Source organism: Scyliorhinus torazame, chromosome 21 (genome assembly GCF_047496885.1).
Source record: "Scyliorhinus torazame isolate Kashiwa2021f chromosome 21, sScyTor2.1, whole genome shotgun sequence".
Lineage (NCBI taxonomy): Eukaryota > Metazoa > Chordata > Chondrichthyes > Carcharhiniformes > Scyliorhinidae > Scyliorhinus > Scyliorhinus torazame.
This window is the reverse complement of record NC_092727.1, coordinates 123,690,323-123,713,530: the sequence shown is the minus strand read 5'-3', so window position 1 is coordinate 123,713,530 and position 23,208 is coordinate 123,690,323. Positions and strand designations below refer to the sequence as shown.

At 47.0% G+C, this 23,208-nt stretch overlaps 1 protein-coding gene across 1 annotated transcript in view; it reads left to right on the top strand.

The window, feature by feature from the left end:
• lasp1 (LIM and SH3 protein 1) overlaps nt 1–23,208 on the top strand; it is a 186,872-nt gene that overhangs the window by 84,519 nt on the left and 79,145 nt on the right. Inside the window, exon 3 of the mRNA XM_072487444.1 lies at nt 9,183–9,267. Coding sequence (XP_072343545.1) covers nt 9,183–9,267 — 85 coding nt within the window. The remainder of the gene's footprint in view (nt 1–9,182; nt 9,268–23,208) is intronic.

Genomic DNA, 23,208 nt, shown 5'->3' with positions numbered 1-23,208 from the left:
CTGATTGGCCAAGATGTTGCCATGACAAAAATAACCGGGACCTTTAGACTCATTCAAGGCTCCATGCAATTAGAAAAAATGGATAAGTGTGAACATATTCCTTTTGTTTGCAGAGAACAGGCCCCTGTGTAAAAATGTATGTTGCTCCTCACATGCATAAATGAGCCACACTACCAGCCCAACTAATGATCTTAAATTGGTTATTAGTGTAGCTATTAGTGCAGTAAATTGTTAGGAAATTTTGAAATTTGCTTTTCTTGCATTGTCATGATGAGTGCAAAATGAAAATCTTTGGCAGCGTGTCTCTTTTTTTTCAGCAATATTCAAGTTCTGCAATCTTCAAATTCCTCCATGACTTGATCATCCATGACTTCTTGTCTTCAGAGAATTGCGTGGAATTTGCATAAGAGAAACAGCCCAGCCAACTCAGAGCCCCACACTAGTCTCCTCCCACTTTATTTATTTCACCTCTTGGTCTTAAACATAGAGAAATGGGTCCCAGCTCCACCTCTGAAATCTTGTGTATCCCCCAATTTCTTCACCCCACCGCTGGACTCCATGCCTTCAGCTGCTAGGTATTTTCTCACTAAAAATGTCCGGCGCTCTCTCCTTCCTTTGAGTCGCTTTATAAAACCTACCGAGGCACTTGTAAAAAGTGTGACTTCCCAAACCTTTTCTCTGTATTCTTGGGGGAAAAAAATCCCTTTCAATATCTATCTTCATCAGCAACGTACCCTGAACCATTTGGCTTATAAGATATTAAAAGTACAATATAAATGTAAGTCCTTTGCTGGTGTTGAGATTACGAAAATCCAAACCTGATTTATTGATACAGGAATCCCTTGTGACCGTAGACTCGCTCAGCTTCTCCATTACCTTGCCCCTGACTTAACCTTCTTGTAAATGTATGGAATGATCCAAAACAGGAGGGGGCCATTCACCCTGACTGCTTTTTGAAAGAGCTATTCAATTAGTCCCACCCACCCCCTCTGCTTGTTGTCCATTCCATTTTGTGAATGCTACTTCAATAAAACACCCGTGTGCAGTTGCAGCCTAGTGTTTGTGATTCTGCGGATATCTTGTGTGTTGTGGTGATCTTTTCCCAACCGTCAAAATCGTGGCAAGGGAAAGAGGTTTTTTTTTTTTTTTGTTGCAGATTTATTTAATTTGATCAATCTGTTGAAAACATTCAGTGATCTTGACAAGCTTTTTCATAGTCTGCATCAAGTCATGTGATCAGATTGGTGGCTATGCAGCAGAATCTAAACACATGTTTTGACAATTCCCAAGGAAAGCGGATATACATTCCAAAGGATTGAGTATTTTGCTGCTCTCTCTGCATCTACATCAGGCTGTGGTACTCAGACTTGTCCTGTTGAATGGGTTGGTCTTTGTTATTTCATTGTGTGCTTTTTTTTGATGGGAGTTGGGGAAGATGAAGAGGAATGTGGGAGGAAGCTGTCGCTATTACAAGATTACCCTGCCTCTTTCCTCTTTAATTATTGCAAATCTGTTTCCTGGACTTTCTTGTCCCTCTCTGCCTCCTCTTTCATCTGCCTCCTCCTGTCTCCCAGTTTGAGGTCTTCAGATACCTCCACAACCCACTGGACTTGAATCATTTCTGCTTTACTTTGCTGAAAATTGTGAGTGAGCAATCTAGCAGTGCTGCCTGAAAACCATGGCTCACAATGTCCTTCCCCAGAGAACTAGTGTTCCAGGAACTGGACTTACACCTAAAAATCATCTTGTATTGATGCCATGTTAACTGCAGGGCTTAGAGAGAGAGTCTATGAGCTTTGATAATGAAGGGTAGTGGGAGGTCAAGAAACATCCCAAACATCCTCAGCTAATTTAACCTTCAATGAAACAAATAAGTTTAATGTTTACCTTATTATGGTAGCACGGTGCTTGGCACTGTTGCTTCACAGTGGCAAGGTCCCAGGTTCGATTCCCGGGATTATTTTTAAAAAATAATCTTTATTGTCACAAGGCTTACATTAACACGGCAATGAAGTTACTGTGAAAATCTCCTAGTCACCACACTCCGGCGCCTGTTCGGGTACACAGAGGAAGAATTCAGAATGTCCAATTCACCTAACAGCACGTCTTTCGGGACTTGTGGGAGGAAACCGGAGCACCCGGAGGAAACCCACGCAGACACTGGGAGAACGTGCAAACTCCGCGCAGACAGTGACCCAAGCGGGAATCAAACCTGGGACCCTGGAACTGTGAAGCAACAGTGCTAACCACTGTGCTACCGTGCCGCCCAATAAAGATGATTATTATTATTTACCACTTGGTTAATTATTTTTGGGCGGAACAGCATTCCTGTTATCCCCACACAAGGGGTAGACCTTCTTCACTTAATCCCGGAATGTTTCTGTCCAATGGCAGCAACTTGGATTTGTATAGAAGCTTTAATGCAACAAGCTGCTACACAGGAGCATTCTAAAGCAAAATTAGCATGTATTGGAACAGGTGACCAAAAGCTTGTCAAAATGGTAGGTTTTATGGAATGTCTCAAAGGCGAAAATCAAGGCGGAGAACTCCGGGAGGGAACTCCAGAACTTAGTTGTTGGCAGCTGAAACCACGGTGAGCAATTCACAGAATCATAGAAGCCATACAGTGCACAAGGAAGCCATTCAGACCATCGAGTCTGCATCGACCTTCTCAAAGAGCATCCTTATTCCCATAACCCTACCTGACCTTTCTGGACATTTGAGGCAATTTAGCGTGGCCAATCCACCTAACCTGCACATATTTGGATTGTGGGAGGAAACCCACGCAGACACGGGGAGAACGTGCAGACTCCGCACAGGCAGTGACCCAAGCCGGGAATCGAACCTGGGACCCTGGCGCTGTGAGGCAGCAGTGCTAATCACTGTGCTACCGGGCTTGGGAAATAGTTAAATTTGGGGATGCTCCGGTGCCAGACTTTGATGACTGCAGAGATCTTGGAGCATCATTGGACTGGAGGAGATTACAGAAACAAGGAGGGGTGAGGCTGTGGAGGGAATTACAAACAACAATGGGAATTTTAAAAATGAAATATTGCTGAACTGGGAGCCAATGTCAGTCAAGCAAACACAGGGTTGATGGTGAACTGGAAGATTAAGGACAGAGTTTGGATGACTTCAAATTTATGGAGGTTGGAACCAGGGAGCCTGACCAGTCTAATAGAATAGTCCATTCTAGAAATAACAAAGATGAACGCAAAGGCTTCAATAGCAGGTGAGCCGAAGGAGGGACAAGAGTCGGGCGATTGTATGGAGGTTGAAATAGTCATTCTTAGAGTATGTAGGCGGAAGCGCTGCTGCAGTTCAGATATGACACCGAGGTTGTGAAATTCTGGTTCAGCCTCACAGTTGCCGGAGAGTGGAGTTGGTGGCTAGTGAATGGGGTTTGTGATGGGGACCATTTAATCGAAATAAATTTCTGTTCACCCAGGACTGAATGGCTGGCAAGCAATCTGTGTTGGGTAATATTGCCAAGTGGCAGCATATAGATGGATGTGGAGGGGGGGGGGGGGGAGTGATTGTGGTGGTGGAGAGGGTGGCATTGGTGGGGGGTGGAGGTTTGCCAAGGGTACATCTTGGGAGAATGCGAGAGGTAGCGGGAAGAGATGCTCTCGCAGGTGATTCTTGGCTCCAATTCGATTGACTGGAATCAGATGAGGGAAGTCTCACCCATCTGGATAAGTGACACTCGAGCAGCCCCTTCTGGAAAATTGTTGACTACTTGTTGAAAAACTGTCCCGAAAGCACAAGTTGTCTTTTCATTGCCTCACCAGATGGTCATCCTTTGAATCTAAGCTAAGGTGGCTATTCTAGTGGGTTAGCAGGGGAGTCAGAGCTGGTGTAGGGTACTCCTTAAATATTGACGTTGATGAAGTAGGTGCATCTGACAAGAAGTGTATTGCACCTCATTGAAGTGTTCTGAGTGCAGCAGTGGTTCTGTTACAGGACTAGCAATCAAGAGAGCTTGATAAATTAAATGATGGTTCAAATCCCCGGGGCAAATAACCATCTGCAACAAATTTTCTGTGTCCCTATGACTGAGATTTGGAGGTAGTATCAGTAAGAGTAAGCATGAAGCTGCTGGATAATTCTAAAAACCCAATTGGCTCATCAATTTCCATTTGGGAAGAAGAACTGGACTCGGAATGATTCCAGACCAACCCCAGCATAGTTGATTCTGGATTGCCACTGAAGTGGCTTCGATTGAAACACTAAATGAAGGTGAGCAATAAATGGCAGCCTTGCCAGAGATGGCCACATCCTGGGAGCGAGATTTTTTAAAAAAAGTACATACAGCCCTGGACACCAATGTCACCACTCGGTTTGCAAGATGTGTTGCTTCCCAGTTCCTTTTCCCGTCCTCCTTAACATTATCTCTTTGCATTCTTTATAAGAGTTGAAACTATTGGACCTTGCTAATGAGGATTTCTCCAACAATGTTCTGTTTTTCTTCCTGCCCTCCCCCCCTTCTCCCCCTCTCCTTTCCCTATCTCGCCCCCCCCCCCCCCCCCCCCCCCCCCCCCTCCTTCCCTGATGACACTGACATGTCCTAGAGTCCAGTTCCTAGTGCTGACAGTTGTCCTCCAGTATCTTGCCCAAGCAGCCATATTTCACACCTCGGGTTCGGGGCTATCAAAGAGGTATCTTAATTGCAGAGGGGCTCAGAGCTGAACCTGACCCTGTATTCATTTGACATCCCCGCATACAGGCTATAATTCTCCATCAGGAAACTTTGGATTCCACTTGGGGGCAGGGACACTGTCTCATTCCTTTCCTTCAACACTGGGGATCAAATGTAGCCCGTGTCAATGTATTTACTTTTATGAGTGGTTCCACTGGGCTTGTAAACTCATGAATGTTTTAGTGGAGTCCTCGGTAAAGCAGCAACTTAATTAATTATTGATTTTATTTAAGCTGCAAATGACAGATGGCATCCCCTTGGACTTGTACCTGTGTTTGTGGATATCAGGAGGTGTGATCTGTAAACGTGCAGAACGATATTAAACCATGAAAGATGCGATGCCTCACTCGAGGGACAGTAGCTGAAAGACGGTGCCTGCAAAACCAAGCTTCAAAATTTAGTTTTGGAATCACCCTATCCCAGGTCTGGAGTTCTGGCTAACGCTTGTTCCACATCATCGTCTGTCCACCAGGCAAACATTATTTGCTTCCGAATTTGGTTCATTGCTGATGTCCCCTCCCCCCACTTGCCCAGGACTTCCCTAGAGTTTAAGGAATTAATGATTAATCTGGACACTGCAGAAAGCAAACCCAGGAGAAAGGTAACCGGGGCACTAAAAATTGTATTTAAAAATAAATCTTTAACGCTTTTTTGTTTTGTTTTTGTTGCTAGAGCTGGAGAAGAAAATAGAACTCTTTGACCATCTGTCAAGAATAACTCAATTGGGCTAATTTAGACTTCTTATTCCCCGACTACGGCATGGCGGCACAGTGGTTAGCACTGCTGCCTCACAGCTGCGGGGACCCGGGTTTAATTCCGGCCTTGGGTGACTGTCTGTGCGGGTTTGCACTTTCTCAAATTGCCCCTTAGTGCTCAAAAAGGTTAGGTGGGGTTTGGGGGATAGGATGGAGGGGTGGGCAGACTTGATGGGCTGAATGGCCTCCTGCACTGTGGGGATTCTGGGATCTACTAGCAGGGGAAATAGGCTGCACGGTGGCACAGTAGTTAGCACTGCTGCCTACGGCGCTGAGGATCCGGGTTCGGATCCTGGCCCTGGGTCACTGTCCGTGTGGAGTTTGCACATTCTCCCCGTGTCTGCGTGGGTCTCGCCCCCACAACCCAAAAGATGTGCAGGGTAGGCGGATTGGCCACGCTAAATTGCACTCGGACAGTGGACCGGGGTCGGGATTCGAACCTGCCTCCTCGGTGCCGTGAGGCAGCAGTGCTAACCACTGCACCGCCATGTTGCCCTCACAACCCTTCAATCCTGAGGATTTGCCGGCTCGACCAATTCTCCAGGTTCTCCACTTTTGCTCTCAGGCCCTTATTCTTCTCATCCACGAGCAGTATTTCTGCTTCCAGCTCGGCGAGACACCCTTCATGCTGTGACTAGGCCTCCTCCACGCCCTTCAGTGTTTCGCCTTGCTCCCTCACAGATTTTGACGTCTTCCCCAACTGTTCTTTGATCGGGCCCAATGCGTCTTCAATGGTAACTTTGAAGCATGCCCTCAGCTACTTGCCTTGCCGACCAAACTGCTTGTTCACTTTGTAGCCCAAACTTTTCAAACTCCTCCGCCATCACCACAGTCAGCATGTCTACTGTAATGGGTGCGGCTTCACACACCATCGTCCCCCCCTCCGATTCCCTCACCGGACTATCAGCCTGAGACCTCTTTACAGCAGGCTTCTTAGACAAAATCTTCGACATAATTCTGCCATTAATTTTTTTACAAAGTTTGGCAGGCTGGGTTTGACCACAAAAATGCCCCGAATACGGGGCAAAAAAGGATCAGAAGAACAGGACTCTGGCGGGAACTACCTATTGTGCGACCTGCTCTTGCGTGACGTCACCAGAAACCCCGGGGCTTTGCTTTAATGGCTCAGACAAGACACGGTACCTTCTGTCAGTAAGACCCTCCCTCAGCATTGCTGTGCAGTGTCAGCCAGGATTATGCACTCAAATCCCTGGATTGACATTTGAACCCACAACCCTCTGCTGTTGAACACTTAATTCTACCCACTGAGCCACAAATGGCATGAGAATTGGTGATTCCCCCCATTGTACACTGTGTTCCTGTGGGGGTCCAGCCAGGCAAGGTTAAATTCACCACTTCACATGAGCTGATACCGCCAGTTACAATATAACCTCCGGTTTTTAATTGGGAAGAATCTCAGGCAGGGAGGATAAGTCTGTACCCCCGGACTGAGTCAGTCAGCCAACGTGTGTTGTCAACACCTTCAATTTCTGCAGTATTAAACTTAACAAATATAACACTGAATGTGACAATGTGATGAACTTTCCTCGCTCTAGGGCAGCACGGTGACTCAGTGGCTAGCACTGAGACTATGGCGCCGAGGTCCCAGGTTCGATCCCGGCTCTGGGTCACTGTCCGTGTGGAGTTTGCACATTCTCCCCGTGCCTGCGTGGGTTTCGCCCCCACAACCCAAAGATGTGCAGAGTAGGTGGTTGGCCATGCTAAATTGCCCCTTAAGTTGGAAAAAATGAATTGGATACTCTAAATTTTTTAAAAAAAACTTTCCTCACTCTAAAATAAGATTATATAAACCTTCATTTTGCCCTTCCTCTTTCAGTTTATAGTTGAAGCTATTGGGCAATGGTCTTGATTTGCAAAACCACAGACAGATGTTTTCAATGAGATTATTGTAGGGTGGGGGGAGGGAATGAAAATTCTGTTTTCTTTTGTGTTTCTCTTTCGTCCGGAATACTTGGAGCGTTACGTTGACTGCCACCACACGGCCAACGTTGGATGATTCGACATCGTCATGTTCTGTTCCCACTGTCAATAACCAAAAAAAGATTTGCACTAGAAAGCGTAAGAAATAGGCGCAGGAGTAGACCATTTGGTCTACCATCAAGCCTGCTCCGCTATTCAATAGGATCACGCCTGACCTTGGGCCTCAACTCCACATTCCTGCAGTGGGACGAGAAGATGTTGCCAACATGAAGGGCCAGGCAATCTCACCCTAGTTGTTTTCAAACTTTTCTATGAACTATGAATGTTCTGTTTGGGACACTGGCCATTGGGTACTTGGTTGCCCAAAGGAAAACCATATTAGAAATAATCTGCTGATATTACGGGAGTCAAGACCAAGGGAATACAACTTCAATTAGAACTCCGCTGTTAATAATAATAATAAATTGCTTATTGTCGCAAGTAGGCTTCAATTAAGTTACATGAAAAGCCCCTAGTCGCCACATTCCAGCACCTGTTCGGGGAGACTGGTATGGTTTCAGAAAACATTCCTCCATGCACAAAAGGCAGTGGAAATAATAATAATCACCTTCTCCCAAAACGCTGATGATGATGGGGGGGGGCCAATTGAAAATTTCTAAACCGAAATTGAAGGACTTTTGTTGGGGAAGGGCATTAGAGTATTAACGGTTATGGAGCCAAGGTGGATAGATTGGAGTTGAGATGCAATCAGTTGTTATCTGATTGAATGATGGAGCAGGCTCGAGGGGCTGAGTGGCCTTCTCCTTTGCTGAATAAGTCTACAAATTCAGAAACCTAATGACAAGCAAGCAATCTTATTGAGGGCGCCCTAGGGCCTAGGAATCTCTTACATAGACAGAAAGTACAGTGTTCTTTGAAATAGGCTATTTGGAGCCTGTCTATCAATTAGGAGCAGTTTGGGTTTGTGTCAATGTACGTCAGTAGATCTGTACTCCTAGAAGAAGGATGTAGTACTTTTATACAAACTTTTCAGATCTCGGGAGTTCCCAGAGTGCTCATCAGCCAAATAAGTGTTTTTTGAAGTGTGATACTGTTGTTATGTCAGCAACATTATATCTGTGTATTGTAAGTCCCACAAACAGCAATGTGATAATGATCAGAGTGGTTGGAGGGATAAATATTGGACCGGACATGGAGGAAATGTCGCCTACACGGAGAGGCAGGAGTGTCCATGGCTGGAGCATGTTTTTTGAATGTGCAATGTTGTGTTAATGTTTATGCTTGCAGAAACGTTTCCAGCAATTACCAACGTATGTGCCACCAATACCTGACAGCTTTGTTTGGATTCCGAGAAGCGTCCAGTTGGGAGAGTCTTGCTTGTCTTCGCGACTCTTGTGAAGGCAAATTTACCTTTGCTGCAAAGTTGAATGTACATTTGGTGGTTGTGAGAAAAATGCGGGGGAGTCTAAAACCAAACCATTGTAGCTGGAATCTGGATGCGATGGAGTGAATGACCTTTATCTTCCTCTCAGCCGCATTTCAGCCTCTCTTATCATTGGTGCAAATCACAATTCTTGACTGAGGTATTGTTAATTTATAAACCATGGTTGTCCTAACATCACAGACCCTTTGATCAGAGTGGAAGCACCGTCGCTTACTTGTCAAATTTCACTGGGTTCCATTGCTTGCTTCGTTAATGGGGTTAAATCTTGTGGGAATAAATATACAAACATAGACACAGAAAGTTTTTTCATTGCTTTTTTTTCCTCCCCCCTCCACCCCCACAGGCACTACCCAAAATCATCCTTCACTGCTGTCGCTGACACCCCCGAAAACCTGCGGCTGAAAAAACAGAGCAAGCTGCAAAGTCAAGTAAGTAATACGGAGAGAAAAGTGAAATTGTTCAGAACCAGAAATCGGAAATAAAAATCTGAAAATGGTGGAAACACTCAGCAGGTCAGGAGGCATCTGTGATGATAGAAGCAGAGTTAATGTTTCAGGTCACTGACATCCTCACAAACACCAGCTTGTCTGAAATCGCTCTCGCAGCGTGGAATTGCTTGCTATCCTCCCCCTGTCAGGCCTGCCTGGTAGACGGCTGAAGGTGCTGGCTGTGCCGGGCTTTGCTGAAGGTGCTGGCTGTGCCGGGCTTTGCTGAAGGTGCTGGCAGTGCCAGGCTTTGCTGAAGGTGCTGGCAGTGCCAGGCTTTGCTGAAGGTGTTTACTCACTGGGTAAAAGACAATCTGCTTCTCAGTTAGTGTGGGAAGGCAGGGATCAACAGGGACTGACGTGGGGTGCCAAAGGCAGAGCACAGGATAGGTGGAGCGTCGCAGGGGGAATGGGCTGGGTGTGTGATGAAATCTCATCTCAGAACTCGTCCAACTAGACTTGGTAACCCTAACTGGATGATCCAACCAATTAATGAAGGACATTAAATTCCTCCCAATTTGAATATACAACGTGGTCCATCAGAAGTTCAGATTTACTAGAAAGTCAGAGTGACTGCAAACCTATTTAAACAAATAGAGCATTGTTTAATCTCGCAAAGATGCTTTTGCTTTAATGGTAATAAAGAAAGAAATTAACTTTTGTTCCTGGTACCTTGCTGTCGTAATGTCAGAAATGTAGCAATTTGCGCACAGCAAAGTTTCACAATCAGCAATGTGATAACAATCAGAACATTTGTCTTTAGGTTTTGGTTGAGGATGCTGCGGCAAACTTTCCTGCTCTTTGCAATCGGGCTGTGAGATAATTTGTGTTCGTCTGAAAGGGGGGAACCCCATAAACCCTTTAACGGTGGCACAGTGGTTAGCACAGCTGTCTCACAGCGCCAGGGACCCGGGCTTGACTCCGACCTTGGGTCACTGTCTGTGTGGAGTCGGCACTTTCTCCCCGTGCCTGCGTGGGTTTCCTCCGGGTGCTCCGGTTTCCTCCCACAGTCCAAAGGTGTGCAGATTAGGTGGATTGGCCAGGATAAATTTCCCCTTAGTGTCCAAAGGTTATGTTGGGTTACGGGGATAGGGTGGCGGGGGGTGTGTGGTACGATGTTTTTTCAGGAGGATCGGTGCAGACTCGATGGACCGTATTGCCTTCCTCCTGCACTGTAGGGATTCTATGATTAGGGTTTTCCTTTTCAACTGGGCACCTTTTGATGCCATCTTTGGAATGTTGAGCTCCATGCACTTTTATAAACCCGAAGCAGAGCCAATGAATCGGGCAGCCGCTCAAGAAAACGCAGTTGCACTCCAGATGCCGTCACACAGCCCAATCCATGTGGAAGTCTGAATGTTCAAGTGCCTTCGGAATGAGCCATGGTTAAGAAGAGTTACAATCCTGAGAGCAGCTCATTCCCCATGGAACAACATCCAGGCTTCTTGACTGAACGACCAAGAATGCCAGTCTTCTAGAAACAAGATCTAACTGTCCCTGAAACATTGTACTATTAAGTATTTGGATCCTCACTCACTTCAGGTGATGTCCCGGAGGACTGGAGAATAGCCAATGTTGTTCCTCTGTTTAAGAAGGGTAGCAAGGATAATCCAGGGAACTACAGGCCGGTGAGCCTTACTTCAGTGGTAGGGAAATTACTGGAGAGAATTCTTCGAGACAGGATCTACTCCCATTTGGAAGCAAATGGACGTATTAGTGAGAGGTAGTGGTTTTGTGAAGGGGAGGTCGTGTCTCACTAACTTGATAGAGTTTTTTGAGGAGGTCACAAAGATGATTGATGCAGGTAGGGCAGTGGATGTTGTCTATATGGACTTCAGTAAGGCCTTTGACAAGGTCCCTCATGGTAGACTAGTACAAAAGGTGAAGTCACACGGGATCAGGGGTGAGCTGGCAAGGTGGATACAGAACTGGCTAGGTCATAGAAGGCAGAGAGTAGCAATGGAAGGATGCTTTTCTAATTGGAGGGCTGTGACCAGTGGTGTTCCACAGGGATCAGTGCTGGGACCTTTGCTGTTTGTAGTATATATAAATGATTTGGAGGAAAATGTAACTGGCCTGATTAGTAAGTTTGCAGACGACACACAGGTTGGTGGAATTGCGGATAGCGATGAGGACTGTCAGAGGATACAGCAGGATTTAGATTGTTTGGAGACTTGGGCGGAGAGATGGCAGATGGAGTTTAATCCGGACAAATGTGAGGTAATGCATTTTGGAAGGTCGAATGCAGGTAGGGAATATACAGTGAATGGTAGAACACTCAAGACTATTGAAAGTCAGAGAGATCTAGGAGTACAGGTCCACAGGTCACTGAAAGGGGCAACACAGGTGGAGAAGGTAGTCAAGAAGGCATACGGCATGCTTGCCTTCATTGGCCGGGGCATTGAGTATAAGAATTGGCAAGTCATGTTGCAGCTGTATAGAACCTTAGTTAGGCCATACTTGGAGTATAGTGTTCAATTCTGGTCGCCACACTACCAGAAGGATGTGGAGGCTTTAGAGAGGGCGCAGAAGAGAGTTACCAGAATGTTGTCTGGTATGGAGGGCATTAGCTATGAGGAGCGGTTGAATAAACTCGGTTTGTTCTCACTGGAACGAAGGAGGTTGAGGGGCGACCTGATAGAGGTCTACAAAATTATGAGGGGCATAGACAGAGTGGATAGTCAGAGGCTTTTCCCCGGGGTAGAGGGGTCAATTACTAGGGGGCATAGGTTTAAGGTGCGAGGGGCAAGGTTTAGAGGAGATGTACGAGGGTAGTGGGTGCCTGGAACTCGCTGCCGGAGGAGGTGGTGGAAGCAGGGACGATAGTGACATTTAAGGGGCATCTCGACAAATACATGAATAGGATGGGAATAGAGGGATACGGACCCAGGAAATGTAGAAGATTGTAGTTTAGTCGGGCAGCATGGTCGGCACGGGCTTGGAGGGCCGAAGGGCCTATTCCTGTGCTGTACATTTCTTTGTTCTTTGTCCTTTGTATGCTGAAGGTGCTACGTAAATGCAAGTTGTGCTCCATTGAAGTGCTGGTTCACAGTGTGCCTTTTCAAAAATACGTTCAATCCAAAATCTTAACTTTCTAAACAATTACCCTGAAAGTATTTTATTTTTATTTTGTGCAGTGCAGAAGTTAAATATAGACAAATGGAACATTTCACACATTATTAGGTTTGTTAATCCATGAGTGTGGAAGCTCTATAATTGAATCAATAAATGGTGCAGTTGATGTAGTGCCTCCTGGACAATCAGCTATTGTTGAAATTCAATGAATGTGTAAATGTGCAATGATAGAATGTAGCAGATTCTGGTCTCTTACCAACAGCATTGCTGGATTTGATACTTAATTGCAGCCAGAGTGTATCTTCCTTGCTTCTGAGAGTTACATTCTATCAAAGGAGAGTTGTCTTTCAGTCAGGCAGTGAGGGAAGAGCATTGCAACTCTGGGGGAAACCGCACCGTAAGGATTTCCTGGATTGGTAAATAGTATCAAGTTAGGCAACTGAAATCACCAATTTGGTTTGGGGAGGCTTCTCGTCCCCCGTCTTCATTAATAAGGCAGACAGGAGGTCTGTTTCATATCTCATTCAAAGGATGGTTTGGTGCTGGTTGACTTATGTACAGCTTATTGATTCTGAAATTGCAGCTCTGGAGAAGCAACTCTGGAGGCCACCAATGTCCTGAGCTCAAAGCATGACCTTGACTATTTCTAGTCTATGCATGTGCCAGCTCTGTGAGAAGAGCACCATTCACACACCGAGCACCATTGACAAGCAGAGTATAAGATTGAACTGCCAGGGCACAATATAAAAAAAAAATAGTTTCATAGAATTTACAGTGCAGAAGGAGGCCATTCGGCCCATCGAGTCTGCACCGGCTCTTGGAAAGAGCACCCTACCCAAGCCCACACCTCCACCCTATCCCCGTAACCCAGTAACCCCACCCAACACTAAGGGCAATTTTGGACACTAAGGGCAATTTAGCCTGGCCAATCCACCTAACCTGCACATCTTTGGACTGTGGGAGGAAACCGGAGCACCCGGAGGAAACCCACGCACACATGGGGAGAACGTGCAGACTCCACACAGACAGTGACCCAAGCCGGGAATCGAACCTGGGACCATGGAGCTGTGAAGCAATTGTGCTAACCACTATGCTACAGTGCAGCCCCATGTTTCCTCTCCTCCACTGAGAAATTTGCCGTACGTGCGCAAAAAGTATTTTTTTATGTGAGAATACTGAGTCCTGCAATCAAACACAATCCTGTCCATGCTTTGCACTTGGAGCTTTATGGATAGCAGTGATGGAATCGCTGCTGTCTCTTCCCCCATCATCATCATCACCACACCACCTCCTATTTTAATCCACCCATAAATCTCTGGCCCAGGTGAGGTTGATTACATTATCCTTTTTGCTACCTGGCGGCCATCAGCTAACGGAGCATAAACCAGCTTGAACTGGTGGTTTTCTTGATCTTGTTGCTTTGTTAATTAACTGGCAGAGGTATTAGCAAATCACCACGTTACCCTTGGTTTATGGTGGACCCGCCCCCACGGTGCAGTTTCAGTTTTGATACTGGTTCAGCTACCGTGGGAGCATCTGGCTGTGTGTTTTCATGGTCCAGCTATTGCGGTGAGTCAGCTGAGTTTTCAACAATGGTCTTTCCAAATGGCTGTCGGATCTCCTTGTGCTCTTCCAGCTGGTACTAATCTTGTCATCTTCTGCTTGTGGCATTGTGAAGTCCACAGGAGTGGCAGGCAGAACGTCAACTCATCTACAACACAGAAACAGGCTGTGCTCCACGTGAGCCTCTCCCAAGCCTTTCCTCTAACCCTATTTTTATATCTTTCTGTTCCCTTTTCTCTTATCGAGCTGTTTCTGAAATGCCTTCAGGCTATTTGCCTCAGCCACATCCTTTGGAAATGACCTCCAAATTCACATGACTCTCTGGGTGAAGAAATTTAGCCTGAGTTCCTTATTGGATATTTTGTTGATCATCTTACGTTGACTGTTCCTAGTTTTGGTCTCCCACAAGGGGAAACATCCTCTCCACACCTATCAATCCCTTTTATAATCTTAAAACTCTGTATTAGGCCTCCCTCCAACTTTCCCTTTCTAGAGAGCAAAGCCCCAACCTGCTCAGCCATTCCTGATCACACACGACCTCTCAGTTCTGCAATCACCCTTTTTCATGCAACTTCTGGGGCGGGATTCTCCCCTACCCGGCGGGGCGGGGGTTCCGGCGTAATGGAGTGGCGGGAACCACTCCGGCATCGGGCCGCCCCAAAGGTGCGGAGGTCTCCGCACGTTTAGGGGCCAAGCCCTCACCTTGAGGGGCTAGGTCCACGCTGGAGTGGTTTGCACTCCGCCGGCTGGCGGGAAAGGCCTTTGGCGCCACGCCGAACCGGCGCGGATAAGTCTTCGCCGGGCAACGCATGCGTGGGAGCATCAGCAGCTGCTGGCGTCATCCCCGCGCATGCGCAGGGGAGGGGGTCTCTTCCGCCTCTGCCATAGTGAAGACCATGGCCCCCCCCCCCAGGACCCCGGAGCCCGCCCGCGCCCCCTTGTCCCGCCGTTCAAAAGGTGTTTTAATCCACGCCGGCGGGAGAGGGTTGACAGCGGCGGGACTTCGGCCCATCGCGGGCCGGAGAATCGCCGGGGGTGGGCCCGCCGACCGGCGCGACGCGATTCCCGCCCCCGCCGAATCTCTGGTGGCGGAGAATTCGGGTCACGCCAGCCCCGGCGATTCTCCGACCTGTGGGGGGGGGGGGAGAATTGTGCCCCTTATCTTTTTTGTAACATGGAAATGAGTAGATGCACAGTCCTCCAAGTATAATGGAACTTTCAACTCGGGGAGATTATGGTTTGCATGGGGAGATGGGGTGGGGGAGGGCGGGGGGGCTGGTGGCGGGCAGGTGGAGGTTGGCAAGGAGGAAGAAGAAGATACACTGAGGCAAGATGAGCATCGTTTACCAGATTGACTAATTTTCTCCTTTCTGAGCATGCACAAGAGGTGTAATTATGAAAAAATAAATAAAAAATTTAGACTACCCAATTCATTTTTCCAATTAAGGGGCAATTTAGCGTGACCAATCCACCTACCCTGCACATCTTTGGGTTGTGGGGGCAAAACCCACGCAAACACGGGGAGAATGTGCAAACTCCGCACGGACAGTGACCCAGAGCCGAGATCGAACCTGGGACCTCGGCGCCGTGAGACTGCAGGGCTAACCCACTGGGCCACCGTGCTGCCCCACAAGAGGTGCAATTCGAGATTGCTGCATTGCGCAGAACATTTATATAAATACAAAAAGCCGGCAGAACGCTGGCGCAGTGGGTTAGCACTGCTGCCTCACGGCGCCGAGGTCCCAGGTTCGATCCCAGCTCTGGGTCACTGTCCGTGTGGAGTTTGCACATTCTCCCCGTGTTTGCGTGGGTTTCGCCCCCACAACCCAAAGATGTGCAGGGTAGGTGGATTGGCTACACTAAATTGCCCCTTAACTGGAAAAAATGAATTGGGTGCTCTAAATTTAAAACAAATAAATACAAAAAGCCGTGGTTCATTTGTCTGTCTCTCACACTTCGTAAAAACTTTATAATGCTTGGTTAAAAAAACATCTGCTCCTGATAAGGTCTGTCAGCTTCCTCGTGACATTCATTCAGTCTTGTGAGTAGTCCCCAGTGCTCTTTGTCTTGAGTGAGAGTCGGGAAGAGCACTGTTGCTTTCATGATTGTGTCTACATCTCCCTTTCGCAGTCCCGAGACCTGGGCACAAATACTTCCAAATTATCAAGGATTTCCGAACACCCGTGCCAGCTTTTAATATACCGTGGGGTTAGGAATGACCAGCCAGATTAGTGCCTTGATTTAATCTAGTCTGAGGAATGGGGAGGGAAGGAACAAACTGTATTGGTTCCGATCCATAGCCAGCAGCCAATGTTGGTCATTTGGAATGAGAAGGGAAAGGAGTGTAAGTTTTGTTTTCATAGAATTTACAGTGCAGAAGGAGGCCATTCGGCCCATCGAGTCTGCACCGGCTCTTGGAAAGAGCACCTTACCCAAGGTCAACACCTCCACCCTATCCCCATAACCCAGTAACCCCACCCAACACTAAGGGCAATTTTGGACATTAAGGGCAATTTATCATGGCCAATCCACCTAACCTGCATATCTTCGTGTGTGTGTGTGTGTGTGTGTGTGTGTGTGTGTGTGTATGTGTGTGCGCGCGCGCGCGACTGGTGGTTATGTGTTCACTGGTGGTTATGGTTACCAACCCTCCAGGACTGTCCAGGAATTAAAGTCTTCAGCAATTAAAAATTAATCCACTGGATACTGTTGTGAGCAGCTGAGGAGGCCAGCAAAGTCATAATGGGATTTGTTTTTGCATATTCTTCAGAAGCTTTCATTCATTCATTGATTTATTTATTCATTTAGTTTTTTTTAATTTAGAGTATCCAATTCATTTTTTCCAATTAAGGGGCAATTTAGCGTGGCCAATCCACCTACCCGGCACATCTTTGGGTTGTGGGGGCGAAACCCACGCAGACACGGGGAGAATGTGCAAACTCCACACAGACAGTGACCCAGAGCCGAGATCGAACCTGGGACCTCGGTGCCGTGAGGCAGCAATGCTAACTATTGTGGCACCGTGCTGCCCGAGAAGCTTTCATTTATTAACTATGAAGTTATTAGAGGGAGTGCAGAGAAAATATTTTGACTGCTGGAGGCGATTGCAGGAGGGAGGACGTGTCATAATCAGAGTTGCCAATTCTACTGCTTGAGCACTGGGTGAAGCTTGCCTCTTGCTTTCACCATGGCCAGTAGTCGCTCGCTTTACCCAGCAAGGTATGGGAGGGTGAATGGTGTGTGTAACACCAAACTGGCCTGACCCTCAATTGCCAGGAAGGAAAGTGCAAAGGGATATGATTCATCACATTATAGTGATGAAACATGCATTATATTGCAAAGCTCTCCATGGCTGGTTTCTCAAATTCCGTAAAATCTTAAGAATCTTAACTCGGGGTGAGGTCTTACATGGTTTTCCTTGTATGATGAGACTAGTCACTTAATTTTTCTGTGGTTGCGTTTTGAAAAGAAAAAGAAAATCATTTGTTGCCCTGTTTCTTTTAAGTACCCAATTATTTATTTTCCAATTAAGGGGCAATTTAGCATGGCCAATCCATCTAGCCTGCACATCTTTGTGTTGTGGGGGTGAGACCCACGCAGACACTGGGAGAATGTGCAAACTCCACACAGACTGTGACCCGGGGCCGGGATCGAACCCGGGTCCTCAGCGCTGCGGGCAGCAGTGCTAGCCACTGTGCCACATGCCCCCCCCCCCCCCCTGTTTCCCTGGTTTTACGTGAAAAATAAAATGGTAGATGGCCAAAATGCCTGGTGTGCAGTCACAAATTGCACGGGTAACATCTTCTAGCTCCGACTCATACCTATTGAATTTAAGTCCGTCCTGTAGCAGTTTGAATCAAAGAAACAGGAGTATCTTATCCTGCCCCTCAGGCCTGTTAAGCCATTGAAGGATATAAATATGTTAGCAACAGATCAGAGAAGGTTAACTTGACTGATACCTGGGATGGCGGTGAAAGTTAGTTTACGCGGGATAGTTGTGCAGGCTGGGCCTGTATCCATTGGAGTTTAGAAGATTGAGAGGTGACCTGATTGAAACATATAAGATCCTGAGGGGACTTTACAGAGTGGAGGCTGAAGAATATCATAGTATCATAGAATTACAGTGCAGAAGGAGGCCATTCGGCCCATCGGGTCTGCACCGGCTCTTGGAAAGAGCTCCCTACCCAAGGTCCACACCTCCACCCTATCCCCATAACCCAGTAACCCCACTCAACATTAAGGGCAATTTTGGGCACTAAGGGCAATTTATCTTGGAGCTGTGAAGCAATTGTGCTATCCACAATGCTACCGTGCTGCCCATTTGTTTTCCCTTGAGGGGAGACGAGAACTTAGGGACACAGTTTTAAATAAGGGGTCTCCCATTTAAGATGGAGATGACAAGAAATTATTTTCTTTGAATCTTTGGAACGCTCTTCCCGAGAGAGCGGTGGTGGCAGGGTCAGGGAGTGGAATTCTCCCATGCCCCCAATGGCGGTTGGGGTGGGGAGAATTCGGCGGAAACTTTACACTGGTGTGAATTTCCAGCGGGATTTTCCACTGGTGCCCGTCACGGCGCATCAGGAAACCTGTAGGAGGCCGGAGTGAAACTGATTTGCATCCCACTTATGAGATGCAGATGAAGCCCCGACTGGAATCTTCCACCCACATCCGATTCTTCATGACTCCAGAGAGGAAAATTGTTGGCAAAACATGCCTGGAACAATGTGGCATGCAGATGTCAGGACTCTCCTAAACAATGCCTGGTGCAGCATGTGATGATTGGAAGATTTTAGGAAAATTGGATTATAAATGTAGCGGGCAAGTTAAGAGTTAAAAACCTGGGGGTATAGTGTGTTTGACTGCAATGGTCAGGTTTTTATAAAGGATTTTATTTTGCTTCTGGTAAATAGAAGGAGAAATTGACAAGGAATGTGTTTTTCAGCCTAGGCTAATGGACTTTGGTTTGACTGGTGAAGTCCCTGGGGACTTGGTGTACTTTTGCAGACTACAGGGAATTTGTTTTTTTTAGTTTGAGGAGATGAGGTCATTGCTGGGTGGAGTTCAGAGAGGCAGTGAGTTTGGAGAAGCTTTGTGTGAGAGAGAGAGGAGCTGACTTCTAATGAAATGAAAATCGCTTTAGGCTTCAAATGAAGTTACTGTGAAAAGCCCCTAGTCGGCACATTCCGGCACCGGGGAGGCTGGTACGAGAATTGAACCGTGCTGCTGGCCTGCCTTAAAGCCAGCGATTTAGCCCGATGCCAAACCACCCCCTCTGCCTGACTGATATTTATTGATTGATTGATATTTATTGATTGATTGATATTTATTGATTGATTGATATTTATTGTCACATGTACCGAAGTACAGTGAAAAGTAATTTTCTGCGGCCAAGGGAATGTACCGAGTACGTACATAGTTGCCAAAAGAATAATCAACAGAGTACATTGACAGTGGTGCATCAACAAATAGTGATTGGTTACAGTGCGGAACAAGGCCAAACAAGAACAGCATTCACAAAGTCCACAATTCTTTCCAAGTAGGATGTTTTTTTAAAAAATGTAAATATTTTGAATTAGAGCATTCGTGTCTGAAGACTAGGAAGAGGCTGAAAAATCCTAGTTGTAGCACCTATTTGAAGATATTCAGCCAGAGTCTGAATGGTTTCCAACCAGAGTCAAATCTGTTTTTAAAAGCAAGTATTACTCTATGCCCTGCTAATTTTAAGTTGTATTAAGAGCTGCATGTTTCTTGTTGTTTAATGGGAAATTGTATCGTAATGTTAAGGGTTAATTGTAAGCTGTTCTTTTCGGGTGTGAAGTGAAACGTTTATATTGCATTCTTAATAAAGTTTTGTTTTAGAAATACCAAAGCCCTATTTTTCCATGCAATCGCTCCTGGAGCAAATCATTCTATTTGCACCGTCTTAAAAGAAACTAAAATATTGGGGTTTTGGCCCAGTAATCTAGCCACTAGTGGGATCGGAATACTGCATCCGGAGTTCAGAATGGAGGCTGCCAGAAACCCGGAACGCCATAGCAGTGGGTGTAAGGAGCGTCTACGGGTGGATCTTCCAGATTCGAGAATGTTCCCGAGATCCACCTTCATTTTCAGGAGGTTCATCTTCTTTCTCCAGTGATGTCGGGCGCCTTTACAATGTGCTGCCTGGATCTGGTGGCGGACTACACCCCATCAGGGCCACCCTGCCACAGAATATGATGCTGAACAGCTGGTTGCAAAATTAATGAAGTCAGGCCGGAGGATATGGCATATTTTACCACTTCCCCCCCAATAGCAGGACCCACTCCACATTACTGTACCTGCAACAGGACTTAGTCCCAGATGGGAGAGTTCCACCCGTATATTTTTTAAGGCAAAGGTAGATAGATTCTTGACTAACAAGAGAGTCAAAGGTTATCAGGGGTAGGCAGAATGTGGAATTGGCGTGACCATTGAATGTTGGAACAGGCTCAAGACTGAAAATCCCAGCCATTATGCCTGCTCCAGAGATGCTTCATGGTTTATTCAAGTATTTTCGCAGACTGTTCTCGATATGCAGTGGCTTTGCTGCATCAGGGAGTAGCCATTGTCAGGGCGTGTCTCCACCATTGATTTGAGAAAAATGTCACTGCATTGTAGCATTAAGGACAAGCAGAGGCTCGGCCCTGAAGGAATGTGCAGTGTCCAAGGTTTGAGACTTTCTACAGCAAGCGGCCACCTGAGGGATCTGGAGTGTTTGGCGGGCACAGGCCATAAAATTATTTGCATTTTCCTTTGTTGTAAGATTTAGTTTTCTGTCCATTATGCCCTTCTGTAAGGACAGCGTGGTGGCGCAGTGGTTAGCACTGCGGCGTCACGGCGCCGAGGTCTCAGGTTCAATCCCAGCCCTGGGTCACTGTCCGTGTGGAGTTTGCACATTCTCCCCGTGTCTGCTTGGGTTTCGCCCCCACAACCCAAAGATGTGCAGGGGAGGTGGATTGGCCACGCTAAATTACCCTTAATTGTAAAAAATGAATTGGGTAATCTAAATTTATTTTAAAATGTTTTTTTAAATTATGCCCTTTTGTTGATGATACTCGAATAATCCAGTGCCACCTCATAAAAGATAGACCTAATGTGAAATTCCCTTTTAATCTGATCTGATTGACAGTGATTAGCACTACTGCCTCATGGCGCTGAGGACCCCGGTTCGATCCCGGCCCCGGCACATCATAGTCCATGTGGAGTTTGCACATTCTCCCCATATCTGCGTGGGTTTCGCCCCCACAACCCAAAAATGTGCAGGGTAGGAGGATTGGCACGGTAGCATTGTGGATAGCACAATTGCTTCACAGCTCCAGGGTCCCAGGTTCGATTCCATCTTGGGTCACTGTCTGTGCGGAGTCTGCACATCCTCCCCGTGTGTGCGTGGGTTTCCTCCGGGTGCTCCGGTTTCCTCCCACAGTCCAAAGATGTGCAGGTTAGGTGGATTGGCCATGCTAAATTGCCCTTCGTGTCCAAAATTGCCCTTAGTGTTGGGTGGGCTTACTGGGTTCTGGGGATAGGGTGGAGGTGTGGACCTTGGGTAGGGTGCTCTTTCCAAGAGCCGGTGCAGACTCGATGGGCCGAATGGCCTCCTTCTGCACTGTAAATTCTATGTAAATTGCCCCTTAATTGGAATTCTTTTTTAAAAAAATCTGATCTGATTGAGGTAATTGTGGAATTCTGGAGCAGGTTCTCCTTGACCACTTGGCAATTCACAGGCTGCCGGTTGACCAGTTCCATAAACTCTGCTTTTGCATGCAGCCTTTCACATCCTTGGGATGCTCCAATGGGGTTTCTGAGCCACCTGTTTAGTGTTGAACGTGCAGTTACTATGTAGGCACAACAGTCAACGCACGGCAAGATCCCTCACAAGCAGCAGTAAAATGAATGACTCCTCCGTTGACCTGTTTCTGGTCATGGGTCGAGGGGGTGACCATTGGTCAGGACGCCGGGATCGTTGACGAGCCGGATTTTTCTGCAGCCGGTTGCTGAAGTGCTCCAAACACTATGATGGGTGAATGAAGTTGGCGTCCCTGGTAGCACAGATTTAGACAATGGCGCCTCTCCTGTCCCGAGTGTTGAGGTTGCGTGGACTGAATATGGGAGTAAAACCCATTCTTTTGGCATTGTGATCATAGAATTTACAGTGCAGAAGGAGGCCATTCGGCCCATTGAGTCTGCACCGGCTCTTGGAAAGAGCACCCTACCCAGATCCACACCTCCACCCTATCCCCATAACCCAGCAATCCCACCCAACATTAAGGGCAATTTTGGACACTAAGGGCAATTTAGCATGGCCAATCCACCTAACCTGCACATCTTTGGACTGTGGGAGGAAACCGGAGCACCCGGAGGAAACCCTCTCACACATGGGGAGGATGTGCAGACTCCGCACAGACAGTGACCCAAGCCGGGAATCGAACCTGGGACCCTGGAGCTGCGAAGCAATTGTGCTAACCACTATGCTACCGTGCTGCCCCTTATGCTACATATGCTGATGGTGGCACATGGGTAAAGGGTATTCACCTGGGGGTGAAGGGGGGAATATGTGGAGCTGGGGGGGTGGGGGGGGGGGGGGGGTGAGGAGGAGTCACAGTGGATGCAAGGAAAATGCATCACCTGATGAACTCCAAAGCAGGTGAGTGATCTCGTCCCTCTGTGGAAAATACGCAGGTGAGCAAGATAAGCAGGCACTGACCTCTATTTATAAAATATTAGCCTGCGGATGAGATCACTATGGTAACCATAATAATGCCACTCAATTGCACGCTGCAGGGAGCCAAATATAGTTGTATTGTAAAATGTCTGGATGTTGCAGAGAGAGTAGAAAAGGATGCTGTGCACACATCTGGAGAATTGCTCTGCTGCCGATTGACTGTGTGGGTGGTATGTACTTAAATGCCCCATTCCACCTTCCCCACATGATGCTGGGCTGGGCAAAAGATTCCCCTTCCCCACCCCCACCCCCCCATTGCTCTCAGTGATGTGAAGAACTTGGGGAATTTCATATATATGAGGTGTTAGGGATGGGAAAAGTGATTCAGTGGGCAGATATGAGACCCAAAGTGCAATGGAATCAGACACAGTCCAAAGACGAGCAGGTTAGGTGGATTGGCCATGATAAATTGCCCTTACTGACCAAAAAGGATTAGGAGGGGTTATTGGGTTACGGGGATAGGGTGGAAGTGAGCTTTTAAGTGGGTCGGTGCAGACTTGATGGGCTGA